This window comes from Candoia aspera, chromosome 2, assembly GCF_035149785.1.
Source record: "Candoia aspera isolate rCanAsp1 chromosome 2, rCanAsp1.hap2, whole genome shotgun sequence".
In the NCBI taxonomy this organism is placed as follows: domain Eukaryota; kingdom Metazoa; phylum Chordata; class Lepidosauria; order Squamata; family Boidae; genus Candoia; species Candoia aspera.
The window spans coordinates 510,307-527,211 of NC_086154.1; the positions used below are offsets into that span (position 1 = coordinate 510,307).

General features: G+C 51.9%; 2 protein-coding genes across 3 annotated transcripts in view; one reads left to right on the plus strand and one right to left on the minus strand.

Annotated features, from left to right (window-relative positions):
• Positions 1-2,378: 2,378 nt before the first annotated feature.
• Positions 2,379-16,905, minus strand: part of LOC134491980 (zinc finger and SCAN domain-containing protein 2-like) — a 305,728-nt gene continuing 291,201 nt past the window's right edge. Inside the window, exons 1-2 of one of the 2 annotated variants that reach the window (XM_063296090.1) lie at positions 6,196-6,273; positions 2,379-5,827 (exon numbers count right to left, since the gene is read on the minus strand). In XM_063296090.1, coding sequence (XP_063152160.1) covers positions 4,096-5,325 — 1,230 coding nt within the window. In that variant the 5' untranslated portion in view covers positions 5,326-5,827; positions 6,196-6,273 and the 3' untranslated portion in view covers positions 2,379-4,095. Of the gene's footprint in view, positions 5,828-6,195; positions 6,274-16,905 lie in introns of those variants that run through there. The other variant, XM_063296091.1, reaches the window with a different exon arrangement.
• LOC134491977 (zinc finger protein 850-like) overlaps positions 13,776-16,905 on the plus strand; it is a 68,418-nt gene continuing 65,288 nt past the window's right edge. The window contains exons 1-2 of the mRNA XM_063296083.1: positions 13,776-13,854; positions 14,944-16,681. Coding sequence (XP_063152153.1) covers positions 15,420-16,681 — 1,262 coding nt within the window. The 5' untranslated portion in view covers positions 13,776-13,854; positions 14,944-15,419. The remainder of the gene's footprint in view (positions 13,855-14,943; positions 16,682-16,905) is intronic.

A 16,905-nucleotide genomic window follows, 5' to 3' on the forward strand; every position in this document is an offset into this window, starting at 1 on the left:
AGGGGCATCCTACACTCACGGACTGATTCAAATCTCTTGCCACTTAGATTTTATTATATTTTTATTTTATTGTATTGCTGTATTGGAATGGTTTTAAATCTTAACTTCCTTTTATTGTAAACCACCCAGAGTCCCCCATGAGGTGGATGTGAGCTGTGAATAAATAGAAAGAAAGAAGAAAGAAAGAAAGGAAGATAGTTTTAGGGCTTGTGTGGTGAACAGACACATTTTCGGTCCTATTTGTGAGGAAACACTAAACACACAAAAGGTCCACAAACTTCAAATCGCCACTGCAGTTCCCTCCCTGCCCCCCACCCCTCCAGGGCCCTCCAGACCCAGAGGGGCTTCTGCAGGGACTCAGCACCTCTCCATGAGCACCCCCCGCCCCTCCCTAGACTGGCAGGGTGCCCACACCTCCAGCAGCCCAACAACAAAGGGCGATTCAGAGCCCCTCCCAGCTCCCACCCCCAGGGAAGGCCGGCCAGCCCCAGGTCTGGAGAGAACCACTCCCACAGCCAACCAGGCTCCCCACAACCACAAGCCCAGAACGCCCACAGAGTCATTGGGGGGCTGAGGGCTGCTCTTTCCAGGCAGAACATCCTAAGCTGTCCTTGCTCCAGACCAGGGAGTGGGAAAAATGGCTGCCTCTGGAGGGGGGGAATGAAAGCTGAAGCTCAACAGCAACGCCTCACCCCCAACCCCACCCCCGTCTCCCCCACAGCCAACTCACCACCCCTCAAAGGCCTCTGGTGTTAATTTTTCCTAGCCAAACTGGGTGGCATGTGGGGTGCTCCAACCTGGATCTCAGGACCGACTGGGGGTGTTGGGTGCCAACCGCCAACGACCCCAGGGACTTTCCAGCCACAGAGGCTGTGGGATTCTGCCCGCCATCATGCAAAGGGCTGACCCACACTTTCTCTGGAAGATTAATGGGTATTTCCTTGCTCTGGCAAAGTCCCACTCAGTGGCAGACCTGGCTGATCTCAGCCGAGGCGGGTTGGATGTGCTGTGCTCTAGGATGGGAGGCCATGCAGAAATCCCATGGCTGTGCGCTGGGCTGGCTGGTCAAAAAACATCCCAGAAGAAACCAGTGTAAATCCACTTCCCCGATGCTCCCCAGCAAGGACACAGGCAGGTCCATGGAGTCCCTCTCCAGCACGTGGGAAGGGGGACTGAAAGGGGAAGCTGGACCACCCTAGGTGCCATCAGCTGCTGAGATCAGCCAAGCTGGGTGCCTCTCCATGCTGTTCCTCCTCTGCCCACCAGAGGCCATTGTGGAGCTCTTGGCCCAGACCCTCTTCCCTGCCCTTTTGTGGGGAGAGGGCTTTTATTACCCCCAAGGGCTCCCCAGCCTCATTTGTCTTATTGCTTAACCTGCCCTGTGTTTAACCATCTATTTCTAGGCCCTTTTTCTGTCTCTGCATACACGGTTCCTTCCCCCTTCCTCTTATCAGGACCCTTCTCTGGGCTGCAGCCAGTTCTTAGCTAAAATTTGGCCCCCTTGAGCTGAATTGGCTTGTGCTGCTGCTGGGCTGACCTGCTGCTTAGATGGCTGTGTTGGGAGGGGCACATCTCTGGCAGGATGGGCCACCAAGCAAGGGCTGGCCCTGAAAGGGGAAGGGGGGCCTGCCAGCCTTCCTGAGGGAGGGAGCAATGGATGGGGGGGGGGCTCCAGCTGCACCAGGCCAGCCTCATCTCTGGGGGTGACAGGCAGGAGATGGGGGGGCCGCTCTCTCTCTGCTGTTCCCCTCAAGTGGGATCCGGAGGAAACACTGCCTCATCCAGACCAATGGCCCTCAATGGACCCCCTGCCTTGGGAAAGCCAGCCGGGTCTTGTGGCAAGGAATTCCACAGGTTCATGAGGATGGGCTTCCCAGGAGACCTCAAGCCTTCCTTGGATGGAGGGAGGAGCAAGAGGGCTCAGCTGTCCCCCACCCCCCATGTTAGATATCCACCTGCTTCCTTGAGGGGGCAGCATAGGGACTGTGCCTCACTGAGCCAAGGGTGGAAGGAGGGAAGAGGGAAGGGGAGCAAAGTCGCCTAGGGGCAGGAACTGGCAGGTGGGGGTCTCTGCAGAGGGCAGTCGGGACAGCCGAGCCAGAAGGGAACCTGGGTTTGCAAGGAAGGCTTTCAGCAACAACAGGGGCTGGGGGGAATGGCAGGGGACCAGAGGAGTGGCAACAGGCAAAGGTGCTCCTGTCATCAGCTGGGAAAGAAGAGGACCCAGAACGACAGACTGGTGAGCCTGGCATCAACACCAGGCAATTTTGGGAATGAGTTATGAACACAGGTGGGAGGGCAAAGGAGGGGCAGATGGTGAAACAGACATCCTGAGGTCACCCAAACGCTTTGACTGACATATTGGGATCAATCGGAGGTTCTCTGATATTCAACATGTTTATAATTAGAATTTGCAGAGAAAAGAAGACAGGGATTTAGGAAGCACTTTAGGGGATTATTGAGATTCAAGAAGATCTTGACGAGCTACAATGATTGGAAGCAACAGCAAGAGGAATTTCAACAGAATTTCTACATTCAGACAGCAAAAGTCAAAGGCAGGAGTATCGGATGTGGCGGGGGGAGACATACCGGGCAGCATTATGCGCAGAAAGTAACCAGGGGAAATTCCAAGGTGAGTGTGAGCCAAGAGCGTGACATAGCTGCAAAAAAGGCCAATGCAATCCTCAGCTGCATCAACCAAATTCAAGTGTCAAGATCAAGAGGGGTCACTGTTCCTCTCTCTTCCCTGTCGGTCAGGCGACACCTAGAATATTGGCCCCAGGTCTGGATACCATCTTTGACGAACGTCCGTGTCCTTCATGACCTGGATCAGTCCAGAGGAGAGCAACCAGGATCTTTCTTTACTTAGTCAGAGGGCTGACAGGTGGCTCCCATCTGCCAACTCTGAGCCAGCCAGCCATGACCTCTTCCAAGTCATTCCATTCCATTCCCTCTGTCCTCTTCTCCCATTTTACTCCTCAAAGGCATCAGTATTCCATTGGCCACCAAGTATACAGGTGTGCCCAAAAATACAGCACCAAAAAAGAGCAAGAGAGGAAGGAAGACAAAATTAAATGTAATTTGAATATTTTAAACAACTTTGCAGACCTTTAAATGTGAAGCCACTCGGATTTGGAGGCTCAGGGCAAAAGAGCCTCTTGCTTCCTCCCCACCCCCGGCCTGGTCCCGGCTCTTCAGTGTCCTTCTGCAAAGGGATCATATGCAAAGTCATCTCCTAGGGAAAAAAGGCATTATAACCTGATCTCTGAATCAGGCTCCTGAAATGAACAAACCTTGAATTCTTTGGTGTCTTCTGAACTCAGCAAAATCAGGATCATTCATCTGCATAACTAAAATGCCACTTAGCGGCTCCAAATAATGTTCCTCTTTACTTGTAGGGATTTCTGGGGAAAATTCAAAAAGAAGCCCAGAGAGAGGAGTGAAAGAAATGGAAACATCTCCCATGTCTTGGGAAGGGAGCATTGCCTCATCTTCGCCCTCATCGCTGACACTACCCAGTTTTTTTCCTTCTCAAAAGCCACAAATGGTTCTTACACAATGCATTTCTGGAAAGGAAACCTCTTCCACCGGGCAACTCTTTCCTCCATCCCCACCATCAAGGGGGATGTAGCAAAGGGGTCAGCCTCCTGGCGCTGCTGTCACCCACAGCCACAAAAGGCTAACAAGCAGGCACCGCCAGGCAAACACGATCACAGCAGGGGCTGTTCCTAAACCTGAAGGTCCTTCCTGCGCTCAGAACCACAATGCCTTTTCTCCTCAACTCCGTATTCCTGCAGCTCTTTTCCATCACCTTCAACTGTGAGGCAGAACAGCCTTTCCATCTGAAACTTTACAGGGGTTTTGTCACTGCCACAAACGTCCCTATTATCTTCTCTCATAAAATCTGAGCCCTCCAATCTTTTTTTCATGTATCTTTTCGGGCTTGCAGCAGCTTACTGGGAAGTTCTGCTGATGGCCAGAAAGGTGTAGTTAGCCTTTCCCAAACTAACATTTTCCATTTTTTTTCTCTCCTCCTTCATCTCTAATACTGAGACATATTTGACTGAACTATCAGCCCAGAAATGAAATAACTTTTCAAGCCGTCTCTACACTCATCACCTTCTGCCTCATGTGGATTTCCTTGTGTCTCTTAAGGGAGGAACTTGTTGTGAAGCACCGTCCACAGTCTGGGCATTTGAATGGTTTCTCTCCTATGTGTAAAGCTACATGATTTATCAGGATAGACCTAGTACTGAAACTTTTCCCACAATCTGGACACTCATACGGTTTCTCTCCTGTGTGTGTCCTCTGGTGTATCACCAGCTGAGAATTCTGAATGAAACTTTTCCCACAATCCGGACACTCATACGGTTTCTCTCCTGTGTGAATCCTCTGGTGTATCACCAGCTGACAATTCTGAATGAAACTTTTCCCACAATCTGGACACTCATATGGTTTCTCTCCTGTGTGAGTCCTCTGGTGTATCACCAGCTGAGAATTCTGAATGAAACTTTTTCCACAATCTGGACACTCATATGGTTTCTCTCCTGTGTGAGTTCTCTGGTGTATCACCAGGCTGGGCTTGTAACTGAAACTTTTCCCACAATCCCGACACTCATATGGTTTCTCTCCTGTGTGAATCCTCTGGTGTTGCACCAGGCTGGAATTCTGACTGAAACTTTTCCCACACTCTGGGCACTCATACCGTTTCTCTCCTGTGTGAGTCCTCTGGTGTTGCACCAGGCTGGAATTCTGACTGAAACTTTTCCCACAATCCAGACACTGATATGGTTTCTCTCCTGTGTGAGTCCTCTGGTGTTGCACCAGGGAGGAATTGTGATTGAAACTTTTTCCACAATCCGGACACTTGTACGGTTTCTCTCCTGTGTGAGTCCTCTGGTGTTGCACCAGGGAGGAATTGTGATTGAAACTTTTCCCACAATCCGGACACTCATACGGTTTCTCTCCTGTATGAGTCCTCTGGTGTATCACCAGGTCAGAATTCCAAATGAAACTTTTCCCACAATCTGGACACTTATATGGTTTGTCTCCTGTGTGAGTCCTCTGGTGTTGCACCAGGGAGGAATTGTGATTGAAACTTTTTCCACAATCCGGACACTTGTACGGTTTCTCTCCTGTGTGCGTCCTCTGGTGTATCACCAGGTGGAAATTCAGAATGAAACTTTTCCCACAAGCTGGACACTCATATGGTTTCTCTTCTGTGTGAGTCCTCTGGTGTATCACCAGGTTGGATTTTCCACTGAAAGTTTTTCCACAGTCCAGATATTCATACAGTTTCTCCCCGGTTTGAGTCATCTTGTGCATGATCAGCTGTGATCTGTAATCTCTGCTTTTCCCACTATATACACCTCTGTGGGGCTTTTCCACCAGTGGTATTCTTGGATTCTCAAGGAGATCAAAGCTATTTTCGATCCCTTGTGTGGTGGTGCTTTGATTGAAGCAACTGTTTCCTTCCTCGCAGGGTGAGGCTTGTGTTACTCTCTGCCCTACGTGGCCATCCAAGTCTCCTTTTCCTCCCCACTGACTTCCAGATAGTTCCCTCTTTTTCTGAATTTGGAAATTATCCCCCTTGACCTCTTCATGTAATATTTGAGCTCCCCATATTCCACGTATTCAATTTTTTCCAGCTCAAGAACCTTCTCCTCTTGTTTTTCTCTCCCTCGACTGTCCCCAGCTGGGGAAGAAGAGTTTTGGGGTTCTCTGGAGAAAGTGGAGAAGATTTGATTGCTGGCTTGATTTGCTTTCCTTTTTAAAGCTGCTTGTGATTCTCGGTCGTCGAGCAGGCTCCTTTTGGCATCCTTTTTGCCTATAAGAGTCACATAAAAGTGTTACTTTCATTATTATCTACAAAACGGCTGCACACACGTGCAAACAACAAAAAAGCATAGGTTGCAATGAAAAAGGGAAAGTGCCAGAAGGGCAGATTAACCTCTAACATTCATTATGGCTCATTTGCCACATAGAAGACCTGCGAGAGCCGAGTTCGAATCCTGGAATTCGCTCTCCGAACCTGCGACCGCCGCAGAAGGGCGCGCACCGGCCTCGAGGCGCGCAGCACCGGCGAACGCCGTCCGGGGCGGGGCGGGGCGGCGCCGGCAGCGCTCCCCTCTGGCCCCGCCCCGCGGAGGGCCCGGAACAGCCCAGGCGCACCCCCCCCGCCCGCCCCCCGCTCACCTCCCGCAGCTGCGGCGGCTGCTCCGGCCCGGCCAGACCGCGCGGCGACCCTCCAGCCGCTCCCCCAGGCGGAAGCCGGAACAGGAAGTGCCCCTGCCCTCCTCTCCTCCGACGTCCCCTCTAGCCGTCCAGGCCTCTATCGCTCCAGCCGCTGCCGGACCGAGGCTTCCCGGGCGGGCGTCGCTCAGCCCGAGAGCGCCATCTAGCGCCGCGGAGCTGCAACGCCCGCTCGTCCGGCCTCCCCCGAAGGCGTGGGCGGGGCCGTGGCTGGACTCCGGGCCGCCCCGACGGACCGCCCGCGACCCTCCACCCCGACCTGTCCCTTCGGGTCTCCCGAGGGTGCGCCGCCGCCGCTGCAGCTGAGAGTCCTGCGCTCCCGCCGGGCGTGGCTCTCCTTTGGGGGGTGAAACCCTCCCCGCCTCCTGGAGCGTCTTCCCTCCTTCCTTCCTTCCTTCCTGGGGCTCGAAAGGGTGCCGGACCGGGGAGCCCCAGCAGGCCACGCCCCCCCCGAGGGCCAGCCCCCCCCCGTGCCGGCCAGGGCTGCTCCGAAGGCTGGGAGACCCCAGGAGCATCAGTCCAGACAGCCTTATCGTGCCCCCCTCCCCACATCCCCCCCCAGGAAGAGGGAGACGGAGGCATGGATGTTGCTTCCTCTCCAGCCCAGAGAGCTTCTGGTGGTCCCTTCCCACCCTCCATATATTTCCTTCCCCCTGGATCCAAAGTCCCCTGCCGAGAGTAGGGCAGTGTGCTGCACCAGTTGAGCTTCTGCCTGCCTTTCTCCACCCTGGGAGTGAGAAAAGGGGAACATGTTGCTTTTGCAGTAAGTTGGCAATAGACATTTTCATTTGCAATAAAGAAACCTTGCTTTTTCAGTAACTGGCCAGATGAAGCTTGCTTCTCTTGTAACAGAGCTTGCTTGCTTTTCAGTATTCAGAAGCTCACTTGTTTCTTAGAACATGTGGGATGTGTGGTAAGACAGACTGGGGACAGTTTCCCCATAGCAACAGTACAGGGGAAGTTGGGGACTCAACCTAGGCTGAGAATATGCTCAAAACCAGATCTCGCAGGCTTTGTGGTCTGGGCAGCTGAAATGTTCCAGAGAGCAGCTATTGTTCTCTGGGGCTTTCAGTTGCAAGGCTGGTTACCTGTGGATTATCTAGGGGATTTTGTTCCATTCGATGCTTGAACTTTGGTTTGAACTGCCCTAATTATTGACCTATTTGCTCCAAGGAAGTCAGCTGCCTTATAAGGAAAGAGGTAGACCAAGGGTCAAGGAAGAGGGGAGATGGAATGGGAGGTATAACCAGGGGTATAACCTTCACGTGTGTGGCGTCTCGGGATAGGCTGTTAACTCCTGAAGTACCTATCCAATGGGGAAACAGGAGGAGGGCTCCATGCGGTCCGGATAGGGAATAAAACTGCATGCATTGAAATCGTGGGTGTCTCTCTTCCTTGGCTGTGTTTTGCCTCGGTGGGATACCAGTCCTTGCAAGAACATAAATAACACTTCACCTTTGCTGCTTTTCAAAACTTCGTCAAATTTATTTCGTGGGTAAGGGTCTTTCCCATTAATTCTGTGGGGAGGGGGGTCTTTACCACAGGAGGATGGAGGACGCCCACCAGGAAGTTCGTCCCCCTCCCCCTTCCCTCCCCACTGGGACCGACAAACTTCCCCACCATCCATCCATCCATGCTTTCAGCACGCTTCCTGGTGGTCTCTGGTCCCGGATACAGATGGGGGATGCGAGTCCAATTTATCTTTGACTATTTTTCCACAGAAGAGGCAGGTCCTTTCCTCCCTCCTGAGATCCTGTTTCATGAAGAGGAACTCCTGGCATGCAACAGGTTTTTCTTAATTTTATTTCACTTGATTTGGGTCCAACAAACTTCCCCCTCCCTCCTCCTAGGGGTGTGAGAGGTGTAATTTCCATTCCTCTCTCCTGCAACTCAACAAACAGCTGCTGAATATAATGCAGGTGCTCAGGAAGGCTATCTCCTTCTGCAAGGTAGGCTTTGTACAGCTTTTTTGCCAGGGTAACTTTACTCCCTGCTGTTGCCTTTACATACAAGTCTCTCAAAGCGTCCCAAAGTTGCTTTGCAGACTGCATACCTCGCACGTGGACTAGCTGATTGTCTTCAACTCCCAGGATAATGGTGGCTCTAGCCCATTCATCCTGTCTCAGCCACTCAGCACTGGGATTTTGGGGGGTTTGCTCACCAATTGGCAGCCAAAGATTCTCTCTGCGAAGATACATCTCCATCTTCAGGGCCCAATTCAAATAGCTGGTCTCTGATAGGTGCTCCAGAGGCATCGCTGAGGGCTGGGAGGTAGCCATGGCTTCTTCCTTCTTTTGCAAGTCACCTCAGCTGGCTTCTTTGTCCTGTAGACTGGCAGTTGCTGGAAAATGTCCAGGTGGCTCCAAAGAAAATCTTCACAGGTCTTTGCTACCTGCCTGTCCTAACAGCCAGGAACCACGCTGAGACAAGGAGTAGGTCTCTAGTGTTTTATTACTGCTACATAGCAGAGAATCCTAACAAACTGAAGAAGCGTGGGAAAACCCAGACATATAAACCCCAAAGACTAAGGCGGGCCCGATCTGTGTCTCTTTGAATGGCCACCTAATTCCTCAGTACTACGCATGTGCTTTACAGCCTGGATGGGAGCCCCCTGCTCACCATCCTCACTCATGACACTGCCTTTAAATTGTGCATGGTGTGTGGAGCTGATCTCTCTATTCTCTCTGGGGTTTTACTGGGCTTACTGGGTTTACTGGGCTGCTTACTGGGCCCATAACCTGTTGCCAGAGTGCTAGAAAGCATTTGCCCCAGGAGAGATCAGAAAAGTCACACACCAGGTATTTCTATAAAAATAAATTTATTTACAGAAAGCACAAAAAAACATATTTACAGGCTTTGCATTTTCACAGGCTCTCAGAGAGCTGCTTACACTCTGCAAGACTAAAGAGAAAGAACTGAAACTAACAAGCAAACTGCTCTCGCTTCAGGCTATGCAACTATTGACACCTGAAAAGAGGACAATTAAATTCAACCTCTTCACTGGCCAAAATGATTAGTTACCATAGTAACCTTAATCTGTAGCAGAAAACAATATACCAATAGTCATGTGGTTGGTGCTCTGACCAAACTTTCCCCACAGTGAGTTAAAAAGAGTTTGGCAATCTGCCTTTTAGCAGGATTTACTTCAATGTGCTCACGTTGTAAGCGGACACCTTCCATCTTTTCATAATCCTGAATATATTGATCTTTATCCTGTTCTGTTTTGCACCAGTCAGGGTATCCAATGGCCTCCTGTTTCTATCTGAGATGGGTGTTCATATACCCTGAAAATAGTGCGTCTGATTTTCTTTCAAAATGCCAGATCTCATAGATTTCAACAATTGTGTAACCCTTTTCTAAAGCTACATTCAATTCAACGGTGCACCATGTCCCGGTCAGAGCTCTTTCCTCATCACTGTGTTTACAGGGGGTGGTTTGCTGCTTTTCTGTGCAGGCTTCGCACAAACTAAACATTAATTTTCCCCCTGATTTGTGGGGCAGGACTGGGAAATAAAGATTTCTTGGCAGGTACACTTTGACTTTGGCTATCCCAAAATACTGCTTTATGGCCCCAAAGTTTTGATAGAGGATTTGAGGATGGCCAGTTGGGTACTCCTTGGCCTTGTTCACAAAAAGGTACAAACTGGTGAAATCATAATATAAGATTTGCTCCCCACGTTTTGGTTTGTAATACAGGCATGTAGCGTTTGTTCTACCACCAGAAAGAGCATCTGGTGGATTCAAAGGAGTTGGGAGCTTATTCTCAACTAGCAACTGCTTCAAAGAGGTGTCAGCCTCCACCGTGGCCCTCCATTTGTGTTCCCAGATGCTGCGCACAGCCTAACCCTGGTCCCTGAGGTACTCTTCTTTAATCTTAGTACGGTTGTGCAGGCCGCCATAAGTTGAATCAAGTAATTTGTTGAAGTCTTTTTCAGAGTAGCAGACAGGGCACCCATGAAAAAAACAACTGTGAAATTCAAAAGCAGTAGGAGTCCCGTTTATGACAGCAAATCCATCCAAAAAATATTTGCCTACTTGCTTTTCACCCCTGTTCAGAGCATGCTGTATGTTGAGATTCTCAGCGTGTGCCGTATGCAACAGCCACTGAATGGCTGGAGCTGAATACCTTTTCTGTATCCCGTGGTAAGAGTCCACAGGAGCTAGAGCAAAGGTATTGCTCTTGAAATACATCAGCAGGTACTGGGCCATGCAGACAGCGGCCAGTGTAATGTACTGGAAGGGGTCAATGCAACGAATCTCTATTTCCTCAACAATATCCCCCACCGGCATCTCTGAGACACTCACGTTCTGTTGCTTCCATCACCTGCTCCCTAAAGTGAATACAGGCCTCCCTCAGTATCTCCACGTCTTGTCTACAGTAGTAAGCCAGAGCTTTCTTTAGTTTAAACACAGTACCTGTATTAGCAGCGTGCCATTTCAGAAATTCTTCTCTTTCACTGGGCATCATGGTTTCAGGGCTGTAATACTTGGCATCAGGGAGCGGCCCCACGTAGTCTTGATTGGCCATTGTATGGAACAAATGGGGGAAATACCCCTTGCTGCCTTGAAACCCCATGGCTTTGGGTAGTTTGCTTAGTTTAAGGGGCAAAAAGGAGAGGCTGTCAGTAAACCGAATCTTATAACCTGCAAGGATGGAGAACCCAGGGGCAAGGGTTAATTGCACCTGGGTGCTCCAACCTTGCACATCAAAGGGAAGGAAGGAGAGACTACGAGCAGTGGAGGGGCAAGGGATAAGAAGAGGGCAGGTGGTAGCAACCCCGTTCACAGCTGAGAGACCGAGAGGCCACCATCACGCAAGCTGTCAGCGCAGAGGAAGGGGCGGGACAAAGAAAAGGGAGGACAAAGGCGGGAGGCGGGAGGAAGTGGAGCCAGTTGTGGCTTTGACAGTCCGAGGTAAAGACCTAATAAAGAACTGCGCATCTCCATCGTGGCTTGTGCTGCGAGTTTCTGAGATCTGGCCTTAAAATAAAAACCTCACAGAAAGCCACAGCTGACAGCATGGAGGGCTTACTGGAGGGAACGGAATGCCCCAACGCTGACCCACATCAGGCAACGACATGGGGAGATACTGCGGATACCCCGGAAGGCCGATCACCTCAAACGGGGGGAGAATGGAGGAGGCCAAACTACAGAACCGCAGAGGCCTACCCAGAGGAAACCCCGAGGTGATTAGAAGCTCTGCACACCCCACTGAGTGAAACGTGGTTCCCAAGCAACCTGCATACCCCAGAAACTCCATCGCAGGAGAGCATAGAGGGAGAAAGAGCAGAAAACCCCGGCCCCAAAACGAGAGGCTTACCAGCGGGATAAGAGAGCAGAGTGACGAGGCCGAAACAAGACATGGCGGCTCTATGCGGGGCCGTAAAATGCCTGCTCCAGAGGTTGCAGTCAGAACACCAGACATTCAAAATGGAACAGCGACAGCCATCAAGGGAGATGGGCACCCTCTACAGGAGCAAACGGAACGCAGGAGAGAGTGGAGCTAACTGAAGGCGGGAGATTTGAATTAAGGAACGGAGCTGAAGCGAACAGCGTGGCAGCAATAGGGAGAGGGGTGCGACCCAGCCAGACATCTAGGATAGAGATGCTTAGAAAAGGAGGATTACCCACCTGGGGGGAGATGGCACGAGGCCCTGAAGAGGCAGTGAACCCGACTCTAAGGGAGGCACAGGGAGCATGCAAAGAGAGAGGGCCGGCTGCAGTCAGAACACCAGACATTCAAAATGGAACAGCAACAGCCATCCCGGAGCTACAAGGGAGATGGGCACCCTCTATGGGAGAAAGCAGAATAAGCCCAGACACAACAAGGAGGCCCACAAACTGGGGAGGTGTCACCCCAGGCACTTGGCAGTTAGAACCACCAATCACAGGGGGGCTGAGCAGCCCAAGAGTGAGGGTTAAAACTCTAGCAGGAAGGCTAACTGACTGGCCAGAGTCCCTAAAGATTGAGTATTTCAAGGGAGGCTTGTGCCCCGAGATCCTAGAGTGGTCCCTAGTGCGAGGAAACCCCAAATCGCTGAGAGACTGGATATGCCTAGCAGGAGAGGTAGAGGAAGTGCGAGCCCAAGTGCGACGCCAACAATGATCGTATGTCACAACACTACAAAAGACCCCAGTGGGCGATGGGTGGCGGACCGGCCATGGGCTGAAGAAAAAGAACGAAGAGCACGTAGAGGCTTGTGCTTTCGATGTGGGAAGGAGGGACACCGAGCAGCCAACTTCCCAGGCCCCATGAAGCAGGGGCAGCCCAAGACCAACGCAAGCAACCCAAAGGCCCCAGCTAAGAAAGTCAAGACACCGGCAGCGGCAGCCTCTGAGAAGGGACGGCGTGAGTCGTATGAGGACTCTGAAGCCTCTACCAAAGACCAACTCCCTGTCGGGAAATGACGTGAGCCTGCTCTAAACAGCGTCAAAGGGCAGGCATGGAAAGATGGGCGCAAGGACCCCATTAAGTGGGAAGTACCCAGCAGTGCTGTGCATGCACAATTGAAGAGGGAGTAAATCTTTATAAGGGGAATTTAATGGATTAAAGGAAAAGGGGATCCCGGCATCCCCCTCCGCTGGGAATCCCCTCCCTTATCCAGCCAATGAGACGCTCCATCTTGGCCGTGTCGTAGTTGTGCCGGCCTCCGGTACCACAGCCGGTTCCTACTGCTGCTCCAGGAGTTGGCTGTGGGCCTGAGAAAAACCCCCGCCCGATGCACACACCCTCCCTCCATTGGGGGTGTGGGAGGAATCTTACCTTATTTTAATCTTAATAATCTTATCTTAATCCGCCCCAGTGGGAGAAGCTCCAATGCCTTCCTTTGGCAGCAGTGGCCCACCCCGCAGGGCTGTCGCTCCCTCAAGACGCCCCCTGGAGGAGGGAGGGGGAAGTTTGTCGGTGCCAGTGGGGAGGGAAGGGGGAGGGGGACGAACTTCCTAGTGGGCGTCCTCCATCCTCCCAGGGTGGAGAAAGGCAGGCAGAAGCTCAACTGGTGCAGCACACGGCCCTACTCTCTGCAGGGGACTTTGGATCCAGGGGGAAGGAAATATATGGAGGGTGGGAAGGGACCACCAGAAGCTCTCTGGGCTGGAGAGGAAGCAACATCCATGCCTCCGTCTCCCTCTTCCGGGGGGGGGATGTGGGGAGGGGGGCACGATAAGGCTGTCTGGACTGATGCTCCTGGGGTCTCCCAGCCTTCGGAGCAGCCCTGGCCGGCACCAGCTGCAGCGGCGGCGGCGCACCCTCGGGAGACCCGAAGGGACAGGTCGGGGTGGAGGGTCGCGGGGGGTCCGTCGGGGCGCCTTCGGGGGAGGCCGGACGAGCGGGCGTTGCAGCCCCGCGGCGCTAGATGGCGCTCTCGGGCTGAGCGACGCCCGCCCGGGAAGCCTCAGTCCGGCAGCGGCGTCTGCGGTTGCTGGGCGACAGCCAGGGGGCGGGGGCGGGGGCGCTGCAGCGATAGAGGACTGGACGGCTAGAGGGGACGTCGGAGGAGAGGAGGGCGGGGCAGTTCCTGTTCCGGCTCCGGCCTGGGGGCAGCAGCTGGAGGGTCGCCGCGCGGTCTGACCGGGCCGGAGCAGCCGCCGCAGCCGCGGGAGGTGAGCGGGGGCGGGCGGGGGTGCGCCGGGGCTGTTCCGGGCCCTCGGTGGGGCGGGGACAGAGGGGGCGCTGCCGGCGCCCCCTCGCCCCGCCCCGCCCCGGACGGCGTTCGCCGGCGCTGCGCGCCTCGAGGCCGGTGCGCGCCTTTCTGCGGCTGTCGCAGGTTCGGAGAGCGAATTCCAAATTCCAGTCCGGCCCACGGACTCTCCCGTCCTCGGGTGAACCGGGTTCACCGCTGCTTGTCCGGGCAGTTTCCCCTGCGCAGCCGCTGAGCACCGCTTGGGATGCTCAGGCGTGGAGGGAGCCGTCGGGTGCCTCTCGCTGAGCGACCATCCAAGGCTGGGAGGGCGCTGGAAAGGAGACTTGATCTGGTCCTCACACTTGTGGCCCTGAAAGTGACGTTGTAAGTCAGCGCATTCACGGGACATCATCTTTATTTTTCTTATTTATATATCCAGTTTATTCCCCACCCGTCTCACTCGGAGATCGACCTAATGACCGAGTGAGAGAGTTGCTGGTACAAATTGCAGTCAGGAAGGAGGACTCCCTGCGTTGTATGGCGATGTCCGCAGGGTGGTTGCGGACAGTATTTTCTGCTCTTCCCTTATTTGGAGCTGGACAAACCTGGTGCTTTCAATCTTGCAGAGGCTTTGGGCACCATTTCATCTGTTGAAGCCCCCCAGCCCTCTCAAAGCAGCCCCAAAATTTGACCATACCCCCTTCTGGGACCTTTTGCAGGCGGAAATACACACGGATTTTCTACATCCGTGCATTCGCAGGTGTGTGTATCTGTATTTCTCCCTGTGTGCATATCTCTGTGTGTGGAGAATCTATCCCCAGCATTTCCAGATATCCTTGATGATCACCCTTTGCGGTGCTAGGAATCTGTGATCGACCCAAGCCAGAAGGATTTGAACTTGGATCTCGCTGGTCTTCTATGTGGCAAATGAGCCATAATGAATGTTGATCTGCCCTTCTGGCACTTCCCTTTTTCATTGCAACCTATGCTTTTTTGTTGTTGTTTCAGCATGTTGTGCAGCCGTTTTATAGATAATAATTAAACTAACACTATTATCTGAATCTTATAGATAAAAGGCTGCTTGACAATGAAGAATCACAAGCAGCACTAAAAAGGAAAGCAAATCAAGCCAGCAACCAAATCTTCTCCACTTTCTCCAGAGAACCCCAAAATTCTTCTTCCCCAGCAGGGGACAGACGAGGGAGAGAGAAACAGGAAGAGCGTTTCTCAGCTGGAAAAAATTGAATACGTGAAACTCAAATATTACATGAAAAGATCAAGGGGGATAATTTCCAAATTGACAAAAAGAGGGAACTATCTGGAAGTCAGTGGGGAGGAAGAGGTCACTTGGATGGCCACATAGGGCAGACAGTCACGCAAGCCTCACCCTGCGAGGAAGGAAACAGTCGCTTGAATGGAAGCACCACCACACAAGGGATCAGAAATTGTCTTGATCTCCTGGAGAATCCAAGAATATCAGTGGTAGAAAAGCCCCACAGAGGTGTATATAGTGGGAAAAGCACAGATTACAGATCACAGCTGATTATGCACAAGAGGACCCACACCAGTGAGAAGCCGTACCAGTGTCCTCGATGCGAGAAAAGCTTTAGCAAGCATGGCACCCTGGTGAATCACAAGAGGACGCACACCAGGGAGAAACCGTATGAGTGTCCAGATTGTGGGAAAAGTTTCATTTGGAATTCCGATCTGGTGATACACCAGAGGACTCACACAGGAGAGAAACCGTATGAGTGTCAGGATTGTGGGAAAAGTTTCAGTCAGAATTCCCACCTGGTGATACACCAGAGGACTCACACAGGAGAGAAACCGTATGAGTGTCCGGATTGTGGGAAAAGTTTCAGTCGGAATTTCAGCCTGGTGATACACCAGAGGACTCACATAGGAGAGAAACCTTTTGAGTGTCTGGATTGTGGAAAAAGTTTCAGTCAGAATTCCCACCTGGTGATACACCAGAGGACTCACACAGGAGAGAAACCATATGAGTGTCCTGATTGTGGGAAAAGTTTCAATCGGAATTCCAGCCTGGTGCAACACCAGAGGACTCACACAGGAGACAAACCGTATGAGTGTCTGGATTGTGGAAAAAGTTTCAGTCAAAATTCCCACCTGGTGCAACATGAGAGGACTCACACAGGAGAGAAACCGTATGAGTGTCTGGATTGTGGGAAAACTTTCAGTCAGAATTCGAGCCTGGTGATACACCAGAGGACTCACACTGGAGAGAAACAGTATGAGTGTCTGGATTGTGGGAAAAGTTTCAGTCACAATTCCAGCCTGGTGCAACACCAGAGGACTCATACAGGAGACAAACCATATCAGTGTCTGGATTGTGGAAAAAGTTTCAGTCGGAATTTCGACCTGGTGATACACCAGAGGACTCACACAGGAGAGAAACCGTATGAGTGTCCAGATTGTGGGAAAAGTTTCTGTCGGAAATCCAACCTGGTGATACACCAGAGGACTCACACAGGAGAGAAACCATATGAGTGTCTGGACTGTGGGAAAAGTTTCATTTGGAATTCCCACCTGGTGATACACCAGAGGACTCACACAGGAGAGAAACCCTATAAGTGTCCGGACTGTGGGAAAAGTTTCATTCAGAATTCTCAGCTGGTGATACACCAGAGGACTCACACAGGAGAGAAACCATATGAGTGTCCGGATTGTGGGAAAAGTTTCAGTACTAGGTCTAGCCTTATAAATCATGTAGCTTTACACATAGGAGAGAAACCGTTCAAATGCCCAGACTGTGGACGGTGCTTCACACAAAATTCCTACCTTAACAGGCACAAGGAAATCCACATGAGGCAGAAGGTGATGAGTGTAGAGAAGGCTTGAATTTTACTTCTCATCTCCCGTTGGACATCCAGCTAAAAAGTTCCGTATTTCATTTCTGGGCTGATTCTTTTTAGTCAAACTTGTCTCAGTATTATTGATGAGGGAGGAGAGGAAAAAATGGAAAATATTCATTTCCCTCTTTCCCTTTCAGTTTCCATCTCCTTCCTCTTTT